The sequence below is a fragment of the Erithacus rubecula genome (assembly GCF_903797595.1).
Source record: "Erithacus rubecula genome assembly, chromosome: 2".
In the NCBI taxonomy this organism is placed as follows: Eukaryota; Metazoa; Chordata; class Aves; order Passeriformes; family Muscicapidae; genus Erithacus; species Erithacus rubecula.
The window spans coordinates 27675363-27696670 of NC_136685.1; the positions used below are offsets into that span (position 1 = coordinate 27675363).

The 21308-nt window shown below is 36.3% G+C and overlaps 1 protein-coding gene across 1 annotated transcript in view; it reads left to right on the plus strand.

Annotated features, from left to right (window-relative positions):
- COL19A1 (collagen type XIX alpha 1 chain) overlaps positions 1-21308 on the plus strand; it is a 170923-nt gene that overhangs the window by 14726 nt on the left and 134889 nt on the right. Inside the window, exons 5-9 of the mRNA XM_079332225.1 lie at positions 15537-15660; positions 16050-16325; positions 18041-18121; positions 20241-20366; positions 20828-20890. Coding sequence (XP_079188351.1) covers positions 15537-15660; positions 16050-16325; positions 18041-18121; positions 20241-20366; positions 20828-20890 — 670 coding nt within the window. The remainder of the gene's footprint in view (positions 1-15536; positions 15661-16049; positions 16326-18040; positions 18122-20240; positions 20367-20827; positions 20891-21308) is intronic.

Genomic DNA, 21308 nt, shown 5'->3' on the forward strand with positions numbered 1-21308 from the left:
GGGCTTTGTGCTGGTAGCATTCCTTTAGACCTGCCAGCAGTATCCAGTATTTCTGGACATGAAGCTTTTTAGGCTAATCTTTGTTCTTCAGTTGCCTTAGAGTAAATAGCTCTATGATGAATTAATTTCACTCTCTTTCTCTAAAGATGCGTCAGACATCAGTTGTTCCTCTTTCTCACTTTTCTGAGTTGCTGGTGGACCATTTTTTTCCTCTTCTGAAAGCACCAATAAAGGAGATAATAAGCTGGTTTCGGCTGAGTTTCAGAATGTTCTTGAAATGGATGTTCATGATTAGCAAATCTTCATGGCACAGTCACAGCTTTCTTATTTTGTAGTTTGTTTGGCTTGACAAACCATATTAATTTACTGAGGAGATTATCATAGCTGGCTGTTAAGTGATCTGAGTTACAGCAGTTGGGATTACTCTCACGACTCTTTTAGGAATTCCTCCCCTTTCATTGTAAGATACTACAAAAGAGCTTGGATTTTGACTGTATTTGGAATATGAGCTGCACCAGCAAAGTTGTTACTCACTGCTGCCAGGAGAGCTGTGGCTTGGGCCATATTTCAGAGAAAGTGTTTCACCTCCTTGGGATGTCTAGTTACTGGAGCAAGAAATACCACTCCCACTTGCCTCACTAAATTCCAGGCAGGAGGATTCTGTCTGCTAAGAACAGAAGTTCGTGATGAATAATCTTTATATGGGGGTTTCTGTTTGATTTTAGTGGTAACCTTTTTAATCACAAAAAAATGTGGAGGGAATTCCATTTTCCTAGAGCACAGCTGGCATCAAGTGAGAATGTTTCTGTGCTCACTGGTAGAAGCCTTTTCACAGCCAGAAATGTACTTTCCCAAAGCCATCTATCTCTACATGATTTTGCAACCATTTACTTTGCTGTCTGTTCTCTGGCTGTGTCTGCTGAGACCACTCTCTTCACCAAACTGAAGAATTCTGAGTTCCTATAAACTTCAGCTCTCCACCAAGGTCCTCATGGGCATGATTTTTTATTAGTTTTTTACTTAGTATTTGTTTTGAGCAGCAGTATTTGTTTTAACAGCCTTCCTTAAAAATATATTAAGGCATATTTTAGCAAGTTTTATACCTGTTTCTTAAAAACGGTTTAGAATACATAGATGTAATAATCACTGGTTTCCAAAAAAATTATTGAAGACTTTTAAAGTGTGACTGAAAATGGCAATGAGGTATTACCCCAATTTTGAGGCAGCAGTTACAGTTATTCAAACCAACTTTTCTCTGTGATCATACGAAGTCCTGCTAGTGTGCTCTGTTAAAATATTAGATGGTTATGCAAGAAAACACCTCTCCTTTACTACATCACTTATTTATTTGAGATCATTTGTGCAGTTGGAGCCAACAATGCTAAGACTGAAATGTCTGGTATTTTGGTTGCAGGGTATTTTCAAGAAAAAGGCCTTGCCTTTGGAATTTGCTTCCTGAGTGTGGGAGCCTGAATGTAGCACAAATTCTGATTTTTCTTCAGGTCTTCTAAAGTAGTGGATCAGAAGCTGCAGTGATTCTATCTTTCTTTTATCAAAAGATGGAAAACACAATGATCACTGTTGGAAGAACAAATTGGTGTTGTGCCCACCTTGTAAATACCAATTATTTAATTTCATAACTGAGGAGAAAAATGGGGCTTCTCACCATGTACAATGACAGACCAATGCTTCTTTTAAAGGATAATCTTTCTGCATTTTTGGGCTTGTTTCTACCTTAAAATTTACAAGAAATCTGGTGATTTTTATATAATTCAAAATTCAGATGTTAGTGGGTTTAGATATCCATATTGAGGTTGAATCATCCTACTATTTCACACATAATTTATTATGCAGAAAAAATTGGGGAAGCAAAGGTAAAGACAGAGGTGACAGGGGGAAGAGTACATTTTTAAATGTACAGCACTTACATTAAGAACACACTGTGAGGGAACAGAGAGTTAGAAAATATTTTTAAATTAAGCTACTGACTGTAACAAATTAGAATTCTTTGATCTGTGGTGTGTTCCCCTGACAGTGGAGCACTCCAGCTGAATTGGTAAAACACTGCTAGATGAAGCAGACTCTATCTTTTCCTTTTTTTTTTTTTTTTTTCCCAGTGATGATGTTCCTGCTGTAAAGCACTCACAAATAAAGGGAGGTTTTTGTGAGGTGTGTACTTTAAGGGCACTGCTCCACAACGAGAGTGTGCAAGAGACCAGCTGTGTTCATGTGGAATCCCATGTGCCTCATGGCAGGCAATAAACAAATCCAAATAAACAAAGCCAAAATTAATATTTGGAAGAAAATAAAATTAGGAGCCTGCTTTCACAGCACCCATCTCCATCTCTCAGCCTCATCTCACTTCCTCCACATCAGCATCAGCCTCTCTGTTCAGTGGGGCTGGCAGCTAATCCCTGTGGCTGTGTCCTCTCAGCAGCAAGATAGGCTGCCCCCAACCCTGGCAGCACTGCCTTTAGCTAAAACAAGCCCTGAAATTGTACCTTCAGTTTGGGATGGTTTAACCTGCCCTGTGCTGGACAATCCCAGGGTTCCCATTAAAACAACGGCATCTGCAATTTCGCTTTTGCTGTATATTCCTGTAGGGAATTCCTTTCTATTTTCATCTGATACAGATGCCAAAACTATTTTTCAATTTTCTTGTTTAAGATAGCAAAATCTAAAACATAGATTTCCATAGATACTGCAATTGCAAGACAAAGTTATGTCTTATTAGATTTCTAGATTCAGCAGGATAAATTTACCTAGATGCTTCTCAATGAACCTTGTCTAAAAACTTGGACACGAATTCTGAAGAAGGTTGTTCAATTTACCAGTGTGTTAACTGAAGGAGCCTTAAGTGATGCCAGAGTGTGGGGAACTTTCAGAAAAGTTTATATTCCTCTTACTCTCTGCCAAACATGCTGTTTTTTAAAATCTTTGCAGTGTTTTCTTGATTTTTCTTGGCCACCTTTTTTGAAGCAAAATCTGTCAAAAATTAGTACAAGGAGGATGCAGATCCAAGTCTTTAACAAGACTGCATCTTGATAGTCTTAGAACAAAAGTGCAGTTGCAAAATCAGTACAGATTAATTTTTTTGGAAAACCAGAATATCTGTGGGTATCTACAGCCATGCTATGTGCAACCATGCAGAATTCAATGATATGTACTGGGCATAATGCACACAGCTGAGGATAGACTGTAGCCCCATTATGTTGTATATAGAGACTGAAAGATCATTTATCAGTTTTGCTGATTGAGCTGAGAGGATTCAAGTGTCTTTATAAAATGCATATAATTTTTCTAGCTGAAGCAATGGTGCCACATGCTTCAAAAATAATTTATCAGCAGGCTGGGAAAAAACATAACAAAACAACAAACAACCCTGTAATAAATCAGATCTTTCTTTTTCTGGCTTTTGTGATTTAACACTGTGTAATCTAGTTTGCTTTAGCTATGCTGTGAGGAGTTCCTTCTTTTACCCAAAGTTGCATCTACAAAAAGATGTTTGTGCTGATATATCTGAATTTATACTGGGGCTTTTTGTTTAAACATATTGTAGAGATATCATACCCTTCCCCCACCTTGCGTCTGAGTTTTTAGGTTTTATATCTAAAAATAGTTCATGGTCTGTCTCACAGTGAAACTGCCTGGTGTTTTTTTCATTATTCTGATTTTAATTTATTTTCATTTGGTTCTGAAAGATTTTTGGCCTCTAGCATTTCTATGTGGTTAGATTTTTGCAGTTTTGATCATGCTATGAAGTGCTTTTTTTGTTTATGGAGATAAGCTGACAAAATTTTAAAAATAATTCTTTGATTTTGAGAGGACAGTATAGTCCATGCTCTGGATTTTTCACTTAGAGGTCTGGGTATCAATTTGAGTTCAGTCCTAAGAATACAGAGTTTGCTGATTGCAGTCCTGACTGTCTCAAATGAATATTTGTCATGCCAAAAACTCATTTCAAAACTTGGAATGATTTAATAAACTTCAACTTGAAAAACGATCAGTGATCTATAGAAACAAGATGTACATACATTGGTATATTAACAGAACCACATGCAAGAGATCATGTTATTTTTGGATTTAGTCAGTGTGAATAGCTGCAGTATCTCAAAATTCTAGTAAAAAAAAAAAAATAAATCCTAAAAGTACTCTGGGATTCAGCATGAAAATTTAGGCTTTGAATAAATTATTGATAGTTCCTAATATGTGCTTCTAGTTTTCACAGGAAAATTTATGTATTTTTATTTTAGGATTAGACTACTAATTATTGATATACATTTATCAATATATATTGAGAACACAGTTTATTGTGGACACAGTGGTGGTGCTAGGTTGGGCTTGATGATCTTGAAGGTCTTTTCCATCCTCAACAATTCTATGAGTCTATAATTCTGCAAGAGTTTGGTAAGAAATGTGTATGCTCATCATCTGTGGTGCAGAGTCTTGATTTACTCAAATACTTTTGAATGCATATCCCAAAAATATCCATTGGTTAAGGCACATGGCATTTGCTTTGGACTGAGAAGTGACAACACAAATAACATCTAAGTGCCGTGACTGCACACACCTTTTTTTTGTGTTGCTGTATCTCTCTCTCTTACATGAGTAGTTCAGAATGCTAGATGGCTGCCACTTCAAATTCATCTATGGAACTAAACAAAAAGTGTAACAGTATTCACCAGGAGTGCATACAATAACAGGAACTGATTGACTTTCAGGGAAGAAGTGCCATTTCAGTCCAATTCTTGCACTGAGGACCCTCCATGGTGGATGCACTTACTTTGAAGTATGGCATGTGCAATTGCAGCATTAAATTATTGCTCTTGCTCAAATTTGACATCTAGCAGTGACTTGTACAGAATTAGTAGATAATGCTCACTCAGAGGTAAAAGTGGCATTCAGAAACAGGGAGTTTTGGGATTTGAATTTTCTATTGCAGTAGTTTCTTTGACTTTTTTTAATATCTCCTGTGAGTTGCTGAGAATTAGAATGTTTAGTAAATGACATTGTATTCTAATATGAACTGTGGACAACATATGATAAGAACAGTAACTACTAAGAATAATCATATGGAAAAAAGCACTGGCAGAACATCTATTAGAAAAGGACTAAATATAAAATGTAATTTCTAGCAGTACTTGAGTAATGGGGCTGAATACGATGACTTGAATGTCTAAAAAGGAAATGCCATCAAATATCTAAGTCAAAAAGGAGCATGGACTTTGAAATTATTTCTTTTTTTAATAGGCTATTTTTTTTTCCACAGAACTTTTTTAAATTTAGAAAGCGATAAATAATTGCATTACTGTTAGTATGTGGAGACAGATACGCTACGCTACCAAGAAATTACATAAGCTTAAGATTGATTTGTTGTGAAAGTGTTAGGAGCACTAAAAAAACACTTCGTGATTCAAGATAGCTGATATGATTTCATGGAAAGGAAAGTCATGACTCATTAACCAATTAGAGTTCTTGAAAGATCAAAGAGTTATAACATAGCCTTGATTTTTTTTTTTTTCTCCTTAAAAATAAGTTAGAAATACTCATATGAGTTCATGTTGTGCCTAAGAGTACATTTCTTACAGCATCCTAACTTTTTTAATCACGACTAGGTTTAAGTGTCATCTCTTTAAAAAGCTTTTGCTGGTTTAGTTCTAACACACAAGTAAATGTGTATTCCTCCCCAACTGGCTCTAGCTGATCCTGTGTGAGCAGGGGCCTTGGAACAGATGACCTCAAGAGGTTCCTTTCAACCTTAGCCATTCTGGGGTTCTATGATTGCATTATCAATTATTTTATTAATATTTTCTCTTCCTTAAGTGTATAGTTTCCCATAATATTGGGTATGTAATTCCATTGTAAACCATACAAACCATTCTAGGGTAAGACTGAATTCATCAAAATGCAGACTTTGTAATGGGGTAATGAGGGAACTAAGTACTTCCCTTTTAAAACTTCCAAAATATTTTTTTCATCGCATTGCAGCTTAAATGTTACAATTTTATTTAATGCAAAATAAGGGTGATAATAGTGATATTTTCTTTACTGTTGTAACTTTTCTACTTTTTGTCTACTAGTCTGATATATACCCTGGGTCATATAATGTTCTTAGAATTTTCATCAGCAGTGCAGATTCTAATCTCAGTCTTACTGTTGTAAAAGAGATCATTGTTCATTCCCTTTCTATTATTTTGCATGAAAATTACACGGATGATTTAACCTCAAGTTGTTATAGGTGATGCATTAGTTTAATGCAATGCTTTTCTGCTGTGGAGCCTTCACTGTTTTGAGGAAAGTCTGTGAATGCCTACCATATCAAGCTTCCTTTCTTGGATATAAGACATCTAGCCTGATTCTTCAGTCCAAGAAGGGCTCCCAGTCATATTCAGAGTTCTTTCAAGTTGAGTTTGGTGTGTTCTTTTGACATGAAGCTTAGAATTCACCTAAATGAAATGTTTCTTGACTTATTGGATTATGTCACTGCTTGAGGTATCCTCTCAACACCTCTGTCTTGAGCCAGATGCAAGACCCCATCTCTTTTTATAACCTTTGGTTTTTGTTTCTCTCCTAGCACTATAAAGGGAATACCTGGACACTCCCCAGCTGGATCTGATAGTAACAGGGTTAGCAAGTCACAGGTCTTTGGTCCATCCTGTTAAATATAGTTATGACTCAGCAGATAGCAATGTGGGTATTTTTAAACTGCATTTATTTTTAACCCCATTTAATCTGTAACTTAAAAAAAATCTCATTATTAGAGAAATTGTGAGAGTTGCAGGCTAAGCTGTACATACACTTGTGGTTTTTGTTTTGTTTTTTTGTCACTGGACATTAATTAGACAGTCTAAGTTTTGAGACTAAATAAAATTAATTTCCAGTTTCTGAAAATGCTAGTAAGTCTTCTGTTGTGATGCAAATAAGATTTTTTTTATCATTTCTTTTCCATACTCACTCACTTAAATTTTGTGAATGCTAACAGTTTATACATACTGTAAAAGAGCATATTATTTATCTAATTATCCTTCTAAATGTAAGCAGAACACCAGGCTTAAATATGCATAGACTAGTCATGCTGTGTGTAGGGGGTGTTAAAGCAAAAGCATGTTCTCTCTGTAGCTCCACTCTTGCAGCTGGCAGCTACTTTTTCAGGTCTGACCCTGCTATCTGGTGTCATTAACCTTCTTACTCAGATCATATCTCTTCTGTTGGCAACTCAATCTTCACTACTTACACCTTCTTTTTTGGGGAGATCAACTGGAACTGAGAATGGTAGATACACCCATTTATAACAGAATTGTAGGCTTTAGTGCCTTTGGTCTTGCCTGTGCCATTTTTCTCAAGCACTTCTTAGCACGACCTGCTTGCAACTTTAGCCAGGCATGAGTTTGTTTATTTATAGGCAGTCCTCCATGCTGGAGAGGAGGAGGCTAGTTATCCAGACAATTATTTGGAGTTAGCAAAAAAAGCAGCCCTTATTTTGGTGCAGCTGCACTGCAAACAGCAGTCCTAGCTCTCCTTTCCAGTGCTGCCTGCTGTTGGGTTCACTGTGAGTGATTTTCATAAGAGGGATGCTGGCCTGTGAGATGGTTTGCCCTTTACCATCAACCAGGCTTGTTTAGGACTTGGCAGAATGAACCCAGGAAGGAAAGGGAGAACCTGTTCCAAGTGTAATCAGCAGCTCACTTCACTGGTACTTGTTCATTGGGTCATTGTAAAAAGCTACCAGAAGTTTGGGATGGGCATGAGGGGAGACTAAACAGGAAGAACTCGGGTGTTCTATGGAAACAACATTTTTAGGTTGGGTAGCATGATGTCATGCAGAAACACACAAGGTGCCTTCCAAAACCCCAGCGTGAGAAGTAAAAGGGTGTGAGGCTCTCAGCATGAAGCTCAGCTGGAGCTGAGTCACCCTCTTCTCCACCAAACTAAAGAGACCAGTGTGCAATCAATTCATGTCTCTAGGTATCTGTACAAATGTCTGAGGAGAAATGGATGCTTAGATTTCTTCCTCCTGTGGATATATAAGCCAAGTAATTCCTGATGTCATCCCTCCTTTCCATAGTATTAAGTGCATTTGCTCTCTGTCTTCATGGCCTCCAACAGAAAAATTGTCTCTTGTAGTTTGAATTTTCTCTACTTTTCCAGACAATAGAAACCATTTAAATATAAAAATATTTAATACTGTACAATAGGTCTTGCTTCAGGATAGGAAGCAAGTGTGCAGAGCAATTTTCTCTGTCAGTTGCCTGCCAGAGGTTAAGATAATTTTTTTGCATGAATATCATCAGAAGGCTTCTTGATCAGCTGAATAATTTCATTCTACTGTACATAATCCTATTTAGCATAAGAACTTAATATCTCATTGACTTCAGAGTCTGACAAATAACAGACTAATAACTAGACTTGTTGTGTTTGATCTGTTTCTGGGAGCCAACTAGAAGGACCATGTGAGATATAAACCAGCTCCTAAAATGTCAAAATTAAAAGACAGGTAGATGTTGAGAGAAATATCCAGACTTCCTCTTAAAGTATTTAAGTTCCCATCCTCTTCTTTTGATTGTTGCCATCCATAATTTGGTTTTAGCATATTTAGGACAGAAAAGTATCTTTTTTGCATAGTCTTAAAGACCTAAAATCTTGATGCAATTCTTTAATGAGCTGAAGACAATTTAAATCACTCCATTCTTTTAAGTACCTTTTACTTTTAAATTTTTTTCAAAGACTGTATCTTTGGAGAGAATCACAAACCCACTGAAGAAAAGGACAGATCACCACACTTCTCTGGATTCTGTTGTTAATCTCCAAAGAGAAAACTTTTTTTTTTTTTTTTTTTTTTTTTTTGGTGTATGTTGCTTGTAAGAAATGTCAGACTCTAAGTAAATTTTTCTGTAGGGGCAATTGATTTACTAGAGTGGTTCAGAGTAAAGAAAAGCACTGAAGGTTTCTGGGATGTTCATGCTGAACAATAAGAGCACGTTTTCAGGGTGCTTTCAGTCCCTTCAGTGAATCACAGAAGTAGACACCTATTATGAAACTGGGGATGGGAGATGCAAATGTCTGAAGTCCTACATTACAACACATCTACAGTAGTAAAGGGAAAGTGGAATGGGGTATATACCTAGGAAGAGCATAATTCTTGACAGGAAGTTATTGGAGTTCAAACCAGGTGATTTTCTCTTGGTTATTTTTTCTATTTTCAGTATAGATGGATATTGCTGCTACTTACACTGAAGAAAAACTCTTGTATTTCTAATATCCATTACTATTATTATTTTAATTGAATTGTTCTTATTACTGCTGATTTTTTTTTTTTAAGAAAACTTAAAATACACAGAAATAATAGGCTAAACATGGAAAGCAGGCAGTTTGACATCTTTAAAATCAAAGGAAGGTTGGCCTTTGACTTCCTTAGGGCCAGGAGTTCACCAATAATTCTTGAAGATAAGGGTACAGAATACTGCTGGAAACTTAGAGTAAAAGTACTTTGCACAGGCATAATGGTTTTGGTATATCTGTACCTCTTTCAAATCAATATTTTTTTCAAATAACCTTTAAAGTTTTGATATCAATACAATTTACTTTCGCTCAGAAAAATTCCTGACAAACCTGTATATTAAAAGAGTCAGCTAATCTATGGCTGCTCTGTAAATAAAAGTAGAGGGGTGCCAAAGTATGTGAAATATTAGGTAAATCCCTCTTCTCAATGTTAGAATAATCTGCAGCTTTGCTTTCAGCAGTACATTTCATGAGTGGGTTGAGCTCTCTCTAAGTAATTAATAACTCTTAAGCTGTCTGAATAGTTTCCCTTGAGTTGCATCATATAATGTGTCGTATGAAAACAACTTGAGGCCTAATGTAACATGAAACTATATAGTGCATCTTAATGTGATTTGAGGAAGATGGATGGGAAGGAAATTATTTCTTATTCTGACAGAAAAGACAGCTGTTCTTAGCTTTTATTTGAAAAGAATTTGAAATACACTTTCTAGGCAGGGTAAATTGGTAAATTGTTCTAGTTAGTTAATTCCTGTTCTCTTGTTGTACCAGTCAAGTCAGGTAAAAACTGAGAGTCAAAAATACAGCAATTTGTTGTGGAAATATTGATAGAAAATGGAGACTTTTGTGTTTGGACTACCTGATCTTTACTTTTTATCCATACCAGATCTGAATTTAAGCCCACCTTTGCAAACATGAAAAATTTAACATTTCAGTGTCTCCATCAATGAAGTACGAAATAAACCCAACGCAGGAAAGTTGTTTTAAACTAGCTCCTTGAGCTTTGGTCACCAAATCATTGTAACATTGTCATGTTACAAGTGACATATACCAGGTAATGGTATATGTCAGCTGGAAAAGATATGTCTTGCCATAAACTCTAAACATCTCTCACTTCACTCTCAGGAAATGCAAGTTGGCTCATCTTTCTCTTCTTGGAAGATATACAGCAAGCTGGAGGCTTCGTTGATACTAGTAAATACGGAAGTTTATCATATACTGTAGTGTATTCTCATTCGATATGGAACAATTAGAGTCCATAAGATTTAAAAATAGATGCTGCTTTTCCATCAATGCTTTTTTTAAAAATAAAAACAAAAGGTAAATAAAGGATTGCCTTACTAAATTTGATATGGGTAACTCAATGCTCCTTTACAAAGATAGAACTAAAAACTGTTTATAGCACAGTGAATACACAGTTAATTCATTCATAATTACTTCTTTTAGTATGCTAGCCCTTGCAGTTCCAGCTGGTATCTGCATTTCAAAACTTTTGAGGAAACAAATGAATAAAGAAAATATTTAGCCAAAAATTGTTCTGTGCTTACTTAATCTTTATAAACAGTGGAAGGTATGCAGAAATACAGGGGTAATGTTCATGCAACATTTTTGTAACTCTTCTGGTAACCTCATAATGTGCAGTCATAATATACACCTGTTCTTAGGAAAAAATTATGGCTTCATTTGAACCAGTAAAAAAAGAGGAGAATGCAGCAAAAGCCTTTTCAACTCTGTGTATACATATGCTTTGATGGAGTGGCACACAGGTGTTGCAAGAACTGGCATGTTTGTTATCATTCTGGCTGCATCTGCCTCATGTTTCAACCAGGGAAACATCAAGAAATACCTGAATTTCTGATTGAATACCTGATTTGTAACCTTTGTGCAATCTCAAACCTGTATTGTTGGGAATCTTCCTGCTGGCTATTGATGGCCTCCTCAATTTGCCACCTGAGGCCTCTGTGGTTTGCAGTACATCTCAGTCCAGCAGACCAGGGTGGTGTAAATTCAAACCTCTGTATTCAGTTCAGTGCTTCAATTCCTGGTATTGTTTTCAGTAGTTTCCACCAAGGGTGTGCTTTGCTTTGAGAACACAGTGCTCCATTCATCAACTTTAATTTTTTATTATATACTACTGACAATATGGACAGAGGGAGAGAATCAAGCTGTCGAAATTCCACCTAAAGTATAATTTAATCAGTCTCTGGGCGCCTGAGTCTGAGAATAATTCAAATTGCCTACTCTCAAGCACCACCCAACCCCTAGTGGCACCTAAAATGAATAATTTTGGACAACTGATTTCCCCTGGCGTCTGGGCATAAATTCCAGGCATGCTTAGGAGCACCATGGCTTAAGCAGACAGGCATGTAACTCCCACCCAAGTTTCATTGTGACTCTAAGATGTGTGTAGAAATGCCAGAACGTTGCCCATGTCCCTAGAGGTGCCTAAGCCATTGACAGTGCTTCAGTCACACATAGTAAGCTTGGACAGCATTGGATTCAACACAAACTACAGCAGTCTTGAGTGTTTTGAGTGCAGAAGAGGAAGAGAGCACTTTTTTAATAGCCTTAAAGGTTTGAGCAGTCATCTGGGAAGGATGTCTGGTTTGGTAAAGAAATTAAACAGGAATGGGAGAACTTAACTGTTCTCCCACTGAAAAGTATATTTTCTTTTTGTGAAGACCTCAGATATTTTGCTCCCTAGTCTGGTGATTTTGTTCAGACACTGTTGTCCAAAAAGGCATCTGGTTGAGAGATCAGATGCCAAAGATATCCTCATCTGCTTGTCTGTGTTAATTTGTAAGTCCTTAGTCTTGTCTTTATAATAAATACGCACACTTAGCAGTTGGTACCCATATTTCTGTAACATTATAACTTGCTTAAAACCTGTCATCTCTCTTTCTGCTTTTGGTGTAGACACTATGATTTACTGCCTTAAGTTCATGTTCTCTGAGCTGTGTGTACATCTGTAGACTTTGAGGTGAGCTCACTGTAGATTTCCTTCGCCCTTTTTTGTCTCTCCTTTTCTTACTTTTTATACTGTGCCTTGTGGAAAGGTTAAAAATTGTGTTGGAGTACTTTTGGGTTTGTGGACACATGGAACAACTTGCTTTTGAATTTTTATTAACATTTAATGCAGTATACCTCATAAGTTTTCTTAGGTTTTAAATGTTTGTAGATGCGATCAGGTGAAACAGTACAATAAACAGTCAAATAAATTCTGAATTTTAAATTCAGTATTCTGTGAAATTTTGGTTTGACTTTTCTCATGTTCCAACATGAGGTTTTATGTTCATTTTTCTGTTTGGTCTTTTATTTCTCTCATCAAATGTCATGATATATTCATTGTTTAAAACATGTAGATACTTTGCCTATTTTTGAGGATTTTAAACTGATTTTACAGAGTAGAAGATACCATGGTAATAATACTTAAATATCTCTGAAGTATCTTACAAATCTGTACCTAAGTCATTTCAGTGCTCAATGCACACTTATCTTATTCTGTTGCAGTCACTTGAAGCTATTCAAGAAGAAAGAGCATAGGGGAAATTGTATATGATAGCAGATAGCCTGCTGGTTTTCTGGGTATTTCATCCTATTATTTTGTTCCTTTCCATGTTCACCATCTAGCTAGAAGGGTTGACTGTGAAGTGTGTACTTTAAAGTATCTGTCAATTATTTTTTGGTCACCAAAGAATCTTCATATAGGCACCAATGATAGCTCTTCTCAAAATAAAGATACTGTTTCTGTTGAATTTTATCTCTGGTATATGGTAGTTGTATATTAAATTGTATGGTTTGTTGGCCATACACAGGAACAGGTTTCCACAAGAGTTTTGGAATAATTTCCATTCTAAATTCTTCCAAAACTCAGCAGGATAGGACTTACAGTAACCTGATATGATTTGCAGGTTGTCTCTACTTTAAGCCCAAGGCTAAATCCATTGACCTCCAGAAGTACTTTCCTACCTAAGTTATTTTGTGAATGCAACCGAATTTATCCTTGGTCCAATTCTGTATAAATCTTGCCTCTTTAATTGACTTCACTGGAATCAGTAATGTCCTTAGGAATTAGTTCAATCTTGCCTGCTTTTCTTATTTCTCTCAATACAGTTTTCTTTGGCAGCTCTAAGGTAAGGGAAGTTAGTTACAGTGAACTCCTGCTGGTTTTTATAATGCTGGCCATACCTTAGCTCTTCTTTTGTTTCCTGAATGGTTTGGTATCAGTTTAGGAAGGTAAATTTATGTCATATGCACTCATACAACCAAACTTATCTGAGAATATTCTGAAAGAAACACAATTTTAGAAGACTTAGTACTGTCATACATCTAGATGGCTGTGGACGTGTTAGGAAGGCATGTAGTAAAAAACAATGGAGTGGTGGGTGGGTGTGAGTGTGTAGGAAACAGTGCCACCCTGCCCAAAGACTGCTTCTGCTTGTCTTCCAGACCTTCCTGACCATGGTTTCCCCTTCTTTTATTTCATGAAGACTTCTGATCATTTATCTTCCACAGTTGTCTGTCCTTTGTCCATTAATGTGAATTCTCCAGTGTCCCCAATATGGAACTTAGCTGGCAAAGTTAATTGATTTTGGAGAGCTAATCAGATGCTCCCACATCCAGATATCCTGTCTAGCTTACAGCTGTAAAACTGAGATATCATCTCCTTAGCCTGCCTGGGGTGCATAGGGCAGATCCCATGTCCAGACAGTTTATTGTTCTTCAGCCACACACTCATGCCTGGTGAAAGTTTTTTTTTAATAAATCATGAAACATATTCTCTATGCTATATTTGAAATACAAAGTTTGAAATCTAGGTCTAAGTACAGCCCAAGCCTATTCTCTTTTGCCTTGCCTTTTGACATTTCAATATCTATAGCTGTACAACAGCATATGGGTCCACTAACAATGTGGGACAGCAGCCAACTTGGTCCTAGGATAAAACAGGAATCAGCTGTGGGAAATAAGCCAAAGAAGTGTGATTCCCACATAAGGGACTTAAATAGGTGCTAGTCCTTAAAGAAGCTCTTTGGCAGGATTTAGACCAGTCCTTTGCACAGGAGACATTTTTCCTGAGATCCTAAGTACAACAATTTCCAGGAGGGTTGTGGGGCTATTGTTTCATCAGCTATAGTGCTTTGCTCTTTCCTTGCCCCCACCTTTGTTGTTTGTTTTATTTTGTTTTGTTTTTAAGAAAAGCTTTATAGCACATTGCTGTATGATTGTTATCCCATCAGTATTTTTTTAGAATGAAGACATTTACTTCATATGATTGTGGGAAATAAAACAGAGGAAATTTTTCTGCTGCGTGGGGGGTCCTCAGGTTTCCTGCACTCTGATCCAGGGAATTATTTTTGCACCATGGCTAGCTGATTGCAAACAGCAATGTGAATGTTTGCTACTCCTGTGTTGTGTAGAGATCTGTGGTTTTTGTGTTCTCATCTGTCTTAGAATAGAAAAAATACAAAATGTAGAAGCTTCAAATTAAATAAGTTGATTGTACCATCCTAATTTATTTAGAATTAGAATTCGTGTATATTTAATGGTTGCCAAAGTCTGTAGAGTTGAGGTACAGATTTGATTTTTTCTGAAATACAAACTTTTCAAAGAGTTAATGGAAGTGGTGCTGCGGTGCATTCTATGATATAGGACAGACTTTTTTTGAGACATTGACGTGTCTAGGTAAGAAAATAAAACAGCAGTAAATAATTTTTTCTAAAACACATTCCTTATTTTTTCTCAAGCTTGCTAAAGTCCAACTGTTCTGATGCTCGAGATGCCCATGGAGGTCACTGGATCAAATCCCTGCTCAAAGCAGGACCAACTTGAAAGTTAGATCAGGTTATTATGAGCCCTGTCCAGCTGTGTTTTGAAAGTCTCCAACGATGGGGATTATTTCACAAATTGTTTACAAAACTTATTCAAGTATCCCAAGCAATAAACTGGGAAAAGATGTATTTAAAATACTTTCATGTGGGATATTCACTTTGCATAATTTCTTTTTCGACTCCTATTTTTATTAATCACAGATGCTAAAAAATTTAGAACAAAAATTAATTCCAAAACTTTCAGTCATTTATGAGATGGAATTGTGCTTTTGAGAAGAAGCATTTCTGAATGCTGTGGCCTGTGAATGTGTATGAGTGGGAGCAAGTGTTTGGCTTCTTGTTTTCACCAGGTATTATTTCTGTTCATTCCTTTTAAGCAATGATTGTCTGCACAATAACAAGAAATCTTTTCCCTCCATCCTGTTCCAGGCAAGTATTTCCAAATGGGCTTCCTGAAGAATACTCTCTAGTTGCTACATTCCGCGTACGGCGAAATACCAAGAGAGAGCGTTGGTATATATGGCAAGTTTTAAATCAGTATGACACACCTGAGGTTAGAGTCATCTTTGATTCATTTCTCCAAAAAGCTCCTGCTTCTTTTTTCCCCCCATGTAATATAGCACACGTAATAATGGTTGTTTCATTAATGAATTTAGCTAAAGTTTATATGAAATAGGCAGACTGCTCTGAAATAATTATTAATTTGTTGTAGGAATGACAGAAATTTAGCAACATGTATTCAGTTTAGACTGCAAAATAGAATAAATGCATGTTATGATTTTCAGCTGATATATATTTGCCAAGTTACACAGAAGAATGCTTCATAACATAATTCTTGCCCAGTGTATGTAGTTTAAATATTTTTGTTATATATGGTTTACATATGTGCTTATTTCTTATAACTTTTAAATAACCACTTCTTTTATTTTGTCTTGCTTTCAGATCTCTGTCCTCCTGGATGGTACAAAAAAGGTGGTGGAGTATATGTCCAAATCCTCTCAGGGAAATATACTGCACTACACTTTTAAGAGTCGAGAAATTTATCCATTGTTTGATCGGCAGTGGCATAAGCTTGGTATTAGCGTGCAGTCAGGGATCATTTCCCTCTATTTGGATTGTAATTTAATTGAGAGAAAGCAGACTGATGAAAAATTCACCATTGACTTGCAGGGAAGGACACTGATTGCTTCTCGTGCTGCGGATGATAAGCCTGTAGATGTGAGTAGTATGAAAGGACAGACAGATAACTTGAAGTAATGTTTTAGTCATGCTTTTACTAACACAGTTGTAAAGAATCACATAGATCAAGTGTTCAAACCCAGTCATTATTTTTGAGTGTGTATTCTTAACTTGAAGTCCTTAAGTGTCTTTCTCTAAACATAATTCAATGCTGTAGCATCTGCTAAGACAAAGCCGTTGCCAAAGTAACTGCATAAAACTCAGTCCTGATTTAAGGAGTCTGTTTTTCTGTATTTCTGGAGAAAGAGCCACCTAATTACCACAACTATATTATTACTATGTATAAAGATAACTTGCAGTACAGATTTTTTTTTTTCATTTTTAGTAAGGTTTATTTATAGGTTTATGTCAGTTGTCTGTTACACTTTGTCTTTGATAAGGGGGAGACACAAAATAATTAAGGATTGCCTCTGTATTGAGGTCTTCTAGATTAATTCAGCAATGTAGAAACAGGGGCACATTGTCCACAGTTGTCTCTCCCTTATCCAGAAGGGAGAGATTAGGAAGTGGCAGGTGGTGTGTTTCCTGTAGCTTATGGTGCAAGAATTGCCTAAGAAAACCCCATAATATTCTGGGCTATTTTCTGTCCAGAGATGCTTTCTTCTGTTTCCTCATGGAGGGAGGAAAGTAATTTGAAAGCACAGCAAGTAATTTGAAATCTTCAGGAAATATCAGTTCATTTTAAGTACACTGACGTGGAGCTACCAAGTCTAAAGCATCTGCCTTGGAGTCTATAGTGACCATCAGAAAGCTTCTCAGAAGAAAATAGCACATTGTAGCTGCAAGCTAACACTGCAGGAGGAATCATTCTTGTGGGGCACTAACTACTATGGCCTGGACACAGAGCTCTCATTTCACAGAGCCAAGCTCATACTTGCTTTGCTTTTCAAAGACTTGAGTTCAACCTTATTGGAAATGTGTGTACAGTCTCCTTATTTCCAAATAGCATGCAAGAGAAAGAACAGTTTTTTCCTGCTGGTTGCTTGGTGTGAACTGGATAATTCTGAGTGGAAGTTGTCAATTGGGATTTCCACGTTTGCAGGGAAACATTATGGGCTTAAAGGTGGTGAAGGCAGCACAGCAGATCCTGTACCAATGGTCACTTTTCTCAATACCAAGTGCAAGAGTGAGATTAAGAGGATACAAAACTGATGCAGAAAAAAGCATATGAGGACAAGAATAACTAGTTCGAATTTTACTTGCTTCTCATCTCACCAATCCACCCAAAGTCTCTGAAACAAGTTTTAGATACAGAATTTGTGATTTCTGCTCTTCAGGTGATTTAGTGCAATGTCCAGGCAAAGATCTGTCCAAAACAATAGATGTATGTGATAGAGTTTATTAAACCTTTATTTTAGTTTCCTGCAGAGGAAAACTACGTTCCTGAACAGAATGTATTCAGAGGACGTTTACAAGGCTAAAATACCTATGTAATATAGCAAACCAATACAGAAGGATGCAACTTACATAAAAAGAAATGAAATCTAAAATCTGATTTGCATCAAAGTAATAGACTGCCTATTTTTTTTCTTTAAATGAGAGGCTGTGTAATTGTTTTGGATTTGTCTTTTTCTAGCATTTCAGAAATATGCAGTGTTTCAAAGAGAAAGTTTACTATGCCAAGATAAGAAAAGTCATGCGGTAGCACATTATTTTTTACACCTCCTATTAATTTCTTTTGTATTTCTTAATAGATTGAACTTCATCACATAGCAGTTTATTGTAATTCACAACTTGCAACAGAAGATACGTGTTGTGAAATATCTGCAGACTTGGTAAGTTGTCTGTTAAAATTCAAATATTAATACAAAAGAAATTGCTTTATTGTTTCTTGCTAAAGAGTTGTATAAAAAGTCCAATAGAAGTGATAGTTTAATTATCTTTAAAAATGAATTCCATATCTGGAGTCATGGTACATAGTTTTTTGCTGCCTAAATAAATGGTACAGTGGAACATTGGCAAAAGGCACTAGGTGCTGCTAGTGCTTTTTAAATGCATTTCTTAATATTGCTTAATGTCTAATTAGTAACTGAAGAAGCCTTGGAGAGTGGGAAACAAATCACTGTGATGGCTTGAGAATGGTTTCAAACCATAGGCCATTTCAGTACCAGTTTCATCTTGTGAAGCTTTACAGATGATGTAAGCAAAGCCCATGAAAAGTCTTCATGACAGTGGAAGAGAAGGGAAATAGGATAGTGTTGAGTTTTCTGTATTTTAATACACTGAAGTGGAGAAATGGGTCTCTCATAATTGGCAAGTTGTAGTGGTAGGCTGGTGTTGGACATGATCCTAGAGGTGTTTTCCAACCTTGATGATTCTACGAAATGCCTTCTTCTTTAGAATGCACATGCTGACATGTCTATACTGTTTTACATAAGTGGAAACATTTTGTTTAATGGGTTCACTTTTCCCCCTTGTTTTGATAGACACTAGAGTCAGTGTAAACCAGAAGATAGTAGAACCATAGCTTAAAGTCAAAGATGTAATTATTTTGCTCAATCTGGCCCATTAGAAAAAACAGCAAACCACAAATAGCCTCAGAAAGACATTGTGATAAATTATTGGCCTGCTAGTCATAAGTAGTCTGTAAGATCAGGCTCCTCTGAGACAGTGGACAGTGCCATCACCACCAAGGTTGTGGTCAGCAAAAAAAGCCCAGAGCTTGTAGAAGATCTGATTGGTTACATCCACAAAGAGAAAGGAGAGAGTGTGCCTGGATGGGAGAGAGAAATCAGCCCAAGAACCAAGGAGCAGAAAACTGCTTGGTGCTCAGAAGCATAAAAGAAACATGATCTAATTTCAGGGGAAATTTCAATTTTAAACAATGATTAATAGGTCAAATATATTTCTAAATATATTCTTGATATATACTCTTGATAATAACGCAGACTTTCTCTTGAATGTATAAGCTTATGAAAAAATGGAATGAATGAGATTTCTCTCATTCAAGCTATGATGCTTGGAAATACGATTTATTGAGCTGTTATGACACAATAGCAAAGCAAGAACAAAACAAACCCTAATTATATATGAACACAAAAAGCTCAACAATGGGCTTTATTAATAACACTTAAATATTCATTCCTTTATGTAGCTAAAAACGGTGAGCTGCATGCTAATGACATTCATATTTAAACTAGTGCTATATTTTCTGATTCATTTTTTCACAACTTTCTTACCCATTGTAACAGCTACATTTCTAGTAATTTAAGGGAAGAAATTCATACTTGGATGCAAATTTCTATGCTACAGCAGTAAATTCTGTGGGAATTTCTCTGACAGAAGGCTAGAAGAAAAGAAAAAACCTCATTGCATCTTAATGAGGCTTGCTGAAATTTAGCAGGTTCTGTTTGTTTGTCCTGTAGTATTTCTTCAGGTTGGCTCAGTTCTCAGGAGTCACAGACAGGTAAATCTTGGCTTCAGGGCTTTTTTGTTTGTTTCCAAACTATGTATGTCAGAAGTATTTAACTTCAAGAAAGAAAAAGTTTCCCTTAGCACTCTTTTATATTTTGTACTTAGGGGCAGGACAGAGGACAGAATGAAACGGAGAAGTACTATCTCTTTTTTTTTTTCTCCCCATGGACACTTTTCACTGTTTCTAATTTTGGGAGACTTTATTCCTCTTTATTCCTCTGTCTTTTAGAAGAAAGAAGTGGGACAGTCATATCAGTTTTAACTGGCATGAATCTTATAACAGAAGTCAATATCTAAATAATATCTCAATATCTAAAATTCATTTTTTACAGATTTTTTCTATGTTTGGAAATTGTTGGCACTTACCATGTATGGTTTGTACAGGAGTATTAAAATGGAAGATAACCTGAAACTAATGGTTGGATGGTATTTACCTATTCATGAAAGTGGATGAAAAACCAGAAAATCTTTTTGTTTTAGTGCCCACATGAGGAGAAGTTACTGGCTACGACTTCATCACCAGTGACTGTTCATGCAAGCAAAATATACACACTTCCAGGGATGCAGCAAGAATCTACACAGAGATGCTACTGCTTTCCAAATAAAGTATAAACTTTCACTCTTACTTTTTATTGCATCATGCTGTTTAATCCTGTTAGATATAAAAACAGTTTGGTTTGGTTTTTTTACAGTCATGAAAAGATCTTACTAGTTTGTAGCATTGTAATATACTTACATTGTTTTTCCCAGTTGAGAAACAGTATGTTTTGGATTTAGTTAATGTAAAGTTAGAGGTATAAGTAAGGTTTAATTGTTTGAATATACACCCAAAAAATACCATGGTAAAACTGAGAATTATATTTAGGCATTATATTTAATGTAAATATTTTTACAGAGAAAGAATTATATTCTACATAATGTTTGTTTTCTTTTAATACTTATCCTGGGTGTTGCATGATATTTATTGAGTCATTTGCTTTGTTAGGCATTTGTGACAAAGACAGGAAACTTAACCAAATATATTTTAGATCTGCTTTGTTGACTTTTTTTATTTCTCTTATAATCAGGGAGAAGCAGGATTGCCGGGAGTAGCTGGATTGCCAGGCCAGAAAGGAGAGAAAGGTGAAAAGGTAAAATATCTCTTGAATTCTCCCTTTCAAGCCTTGTCTTTGCCTTATCTTTCTTAAATAGGAACTATATGGATTTGGTTATTCCTTAAAGGAATCTGCCTGAACACAGGTTGGCTATTTAATCAGTCAGTGTCTGGCTCTGCATGTGAGCTCCCAGCCAGCATCTCACAGCTGCCTCACTTTGGGGCCACCTCATCAACTCTGGAGCACTGTTTGCCTGTCTGGGAATCACATCCCTCCCCAGGATTTTTTCCATATAATCTGTGTACATTGCTGCTGATGGGCAGAAACCCATGTGGCAGAATCATGCTTGCAATCATCCCTCCTTGTAGGATGTAGGGTATGGAATATGACCTCAGCATATTCTTTGACAACACTTGTACCTGAAACTGTTAATTGTGAAGTGAGAAACTAGTCC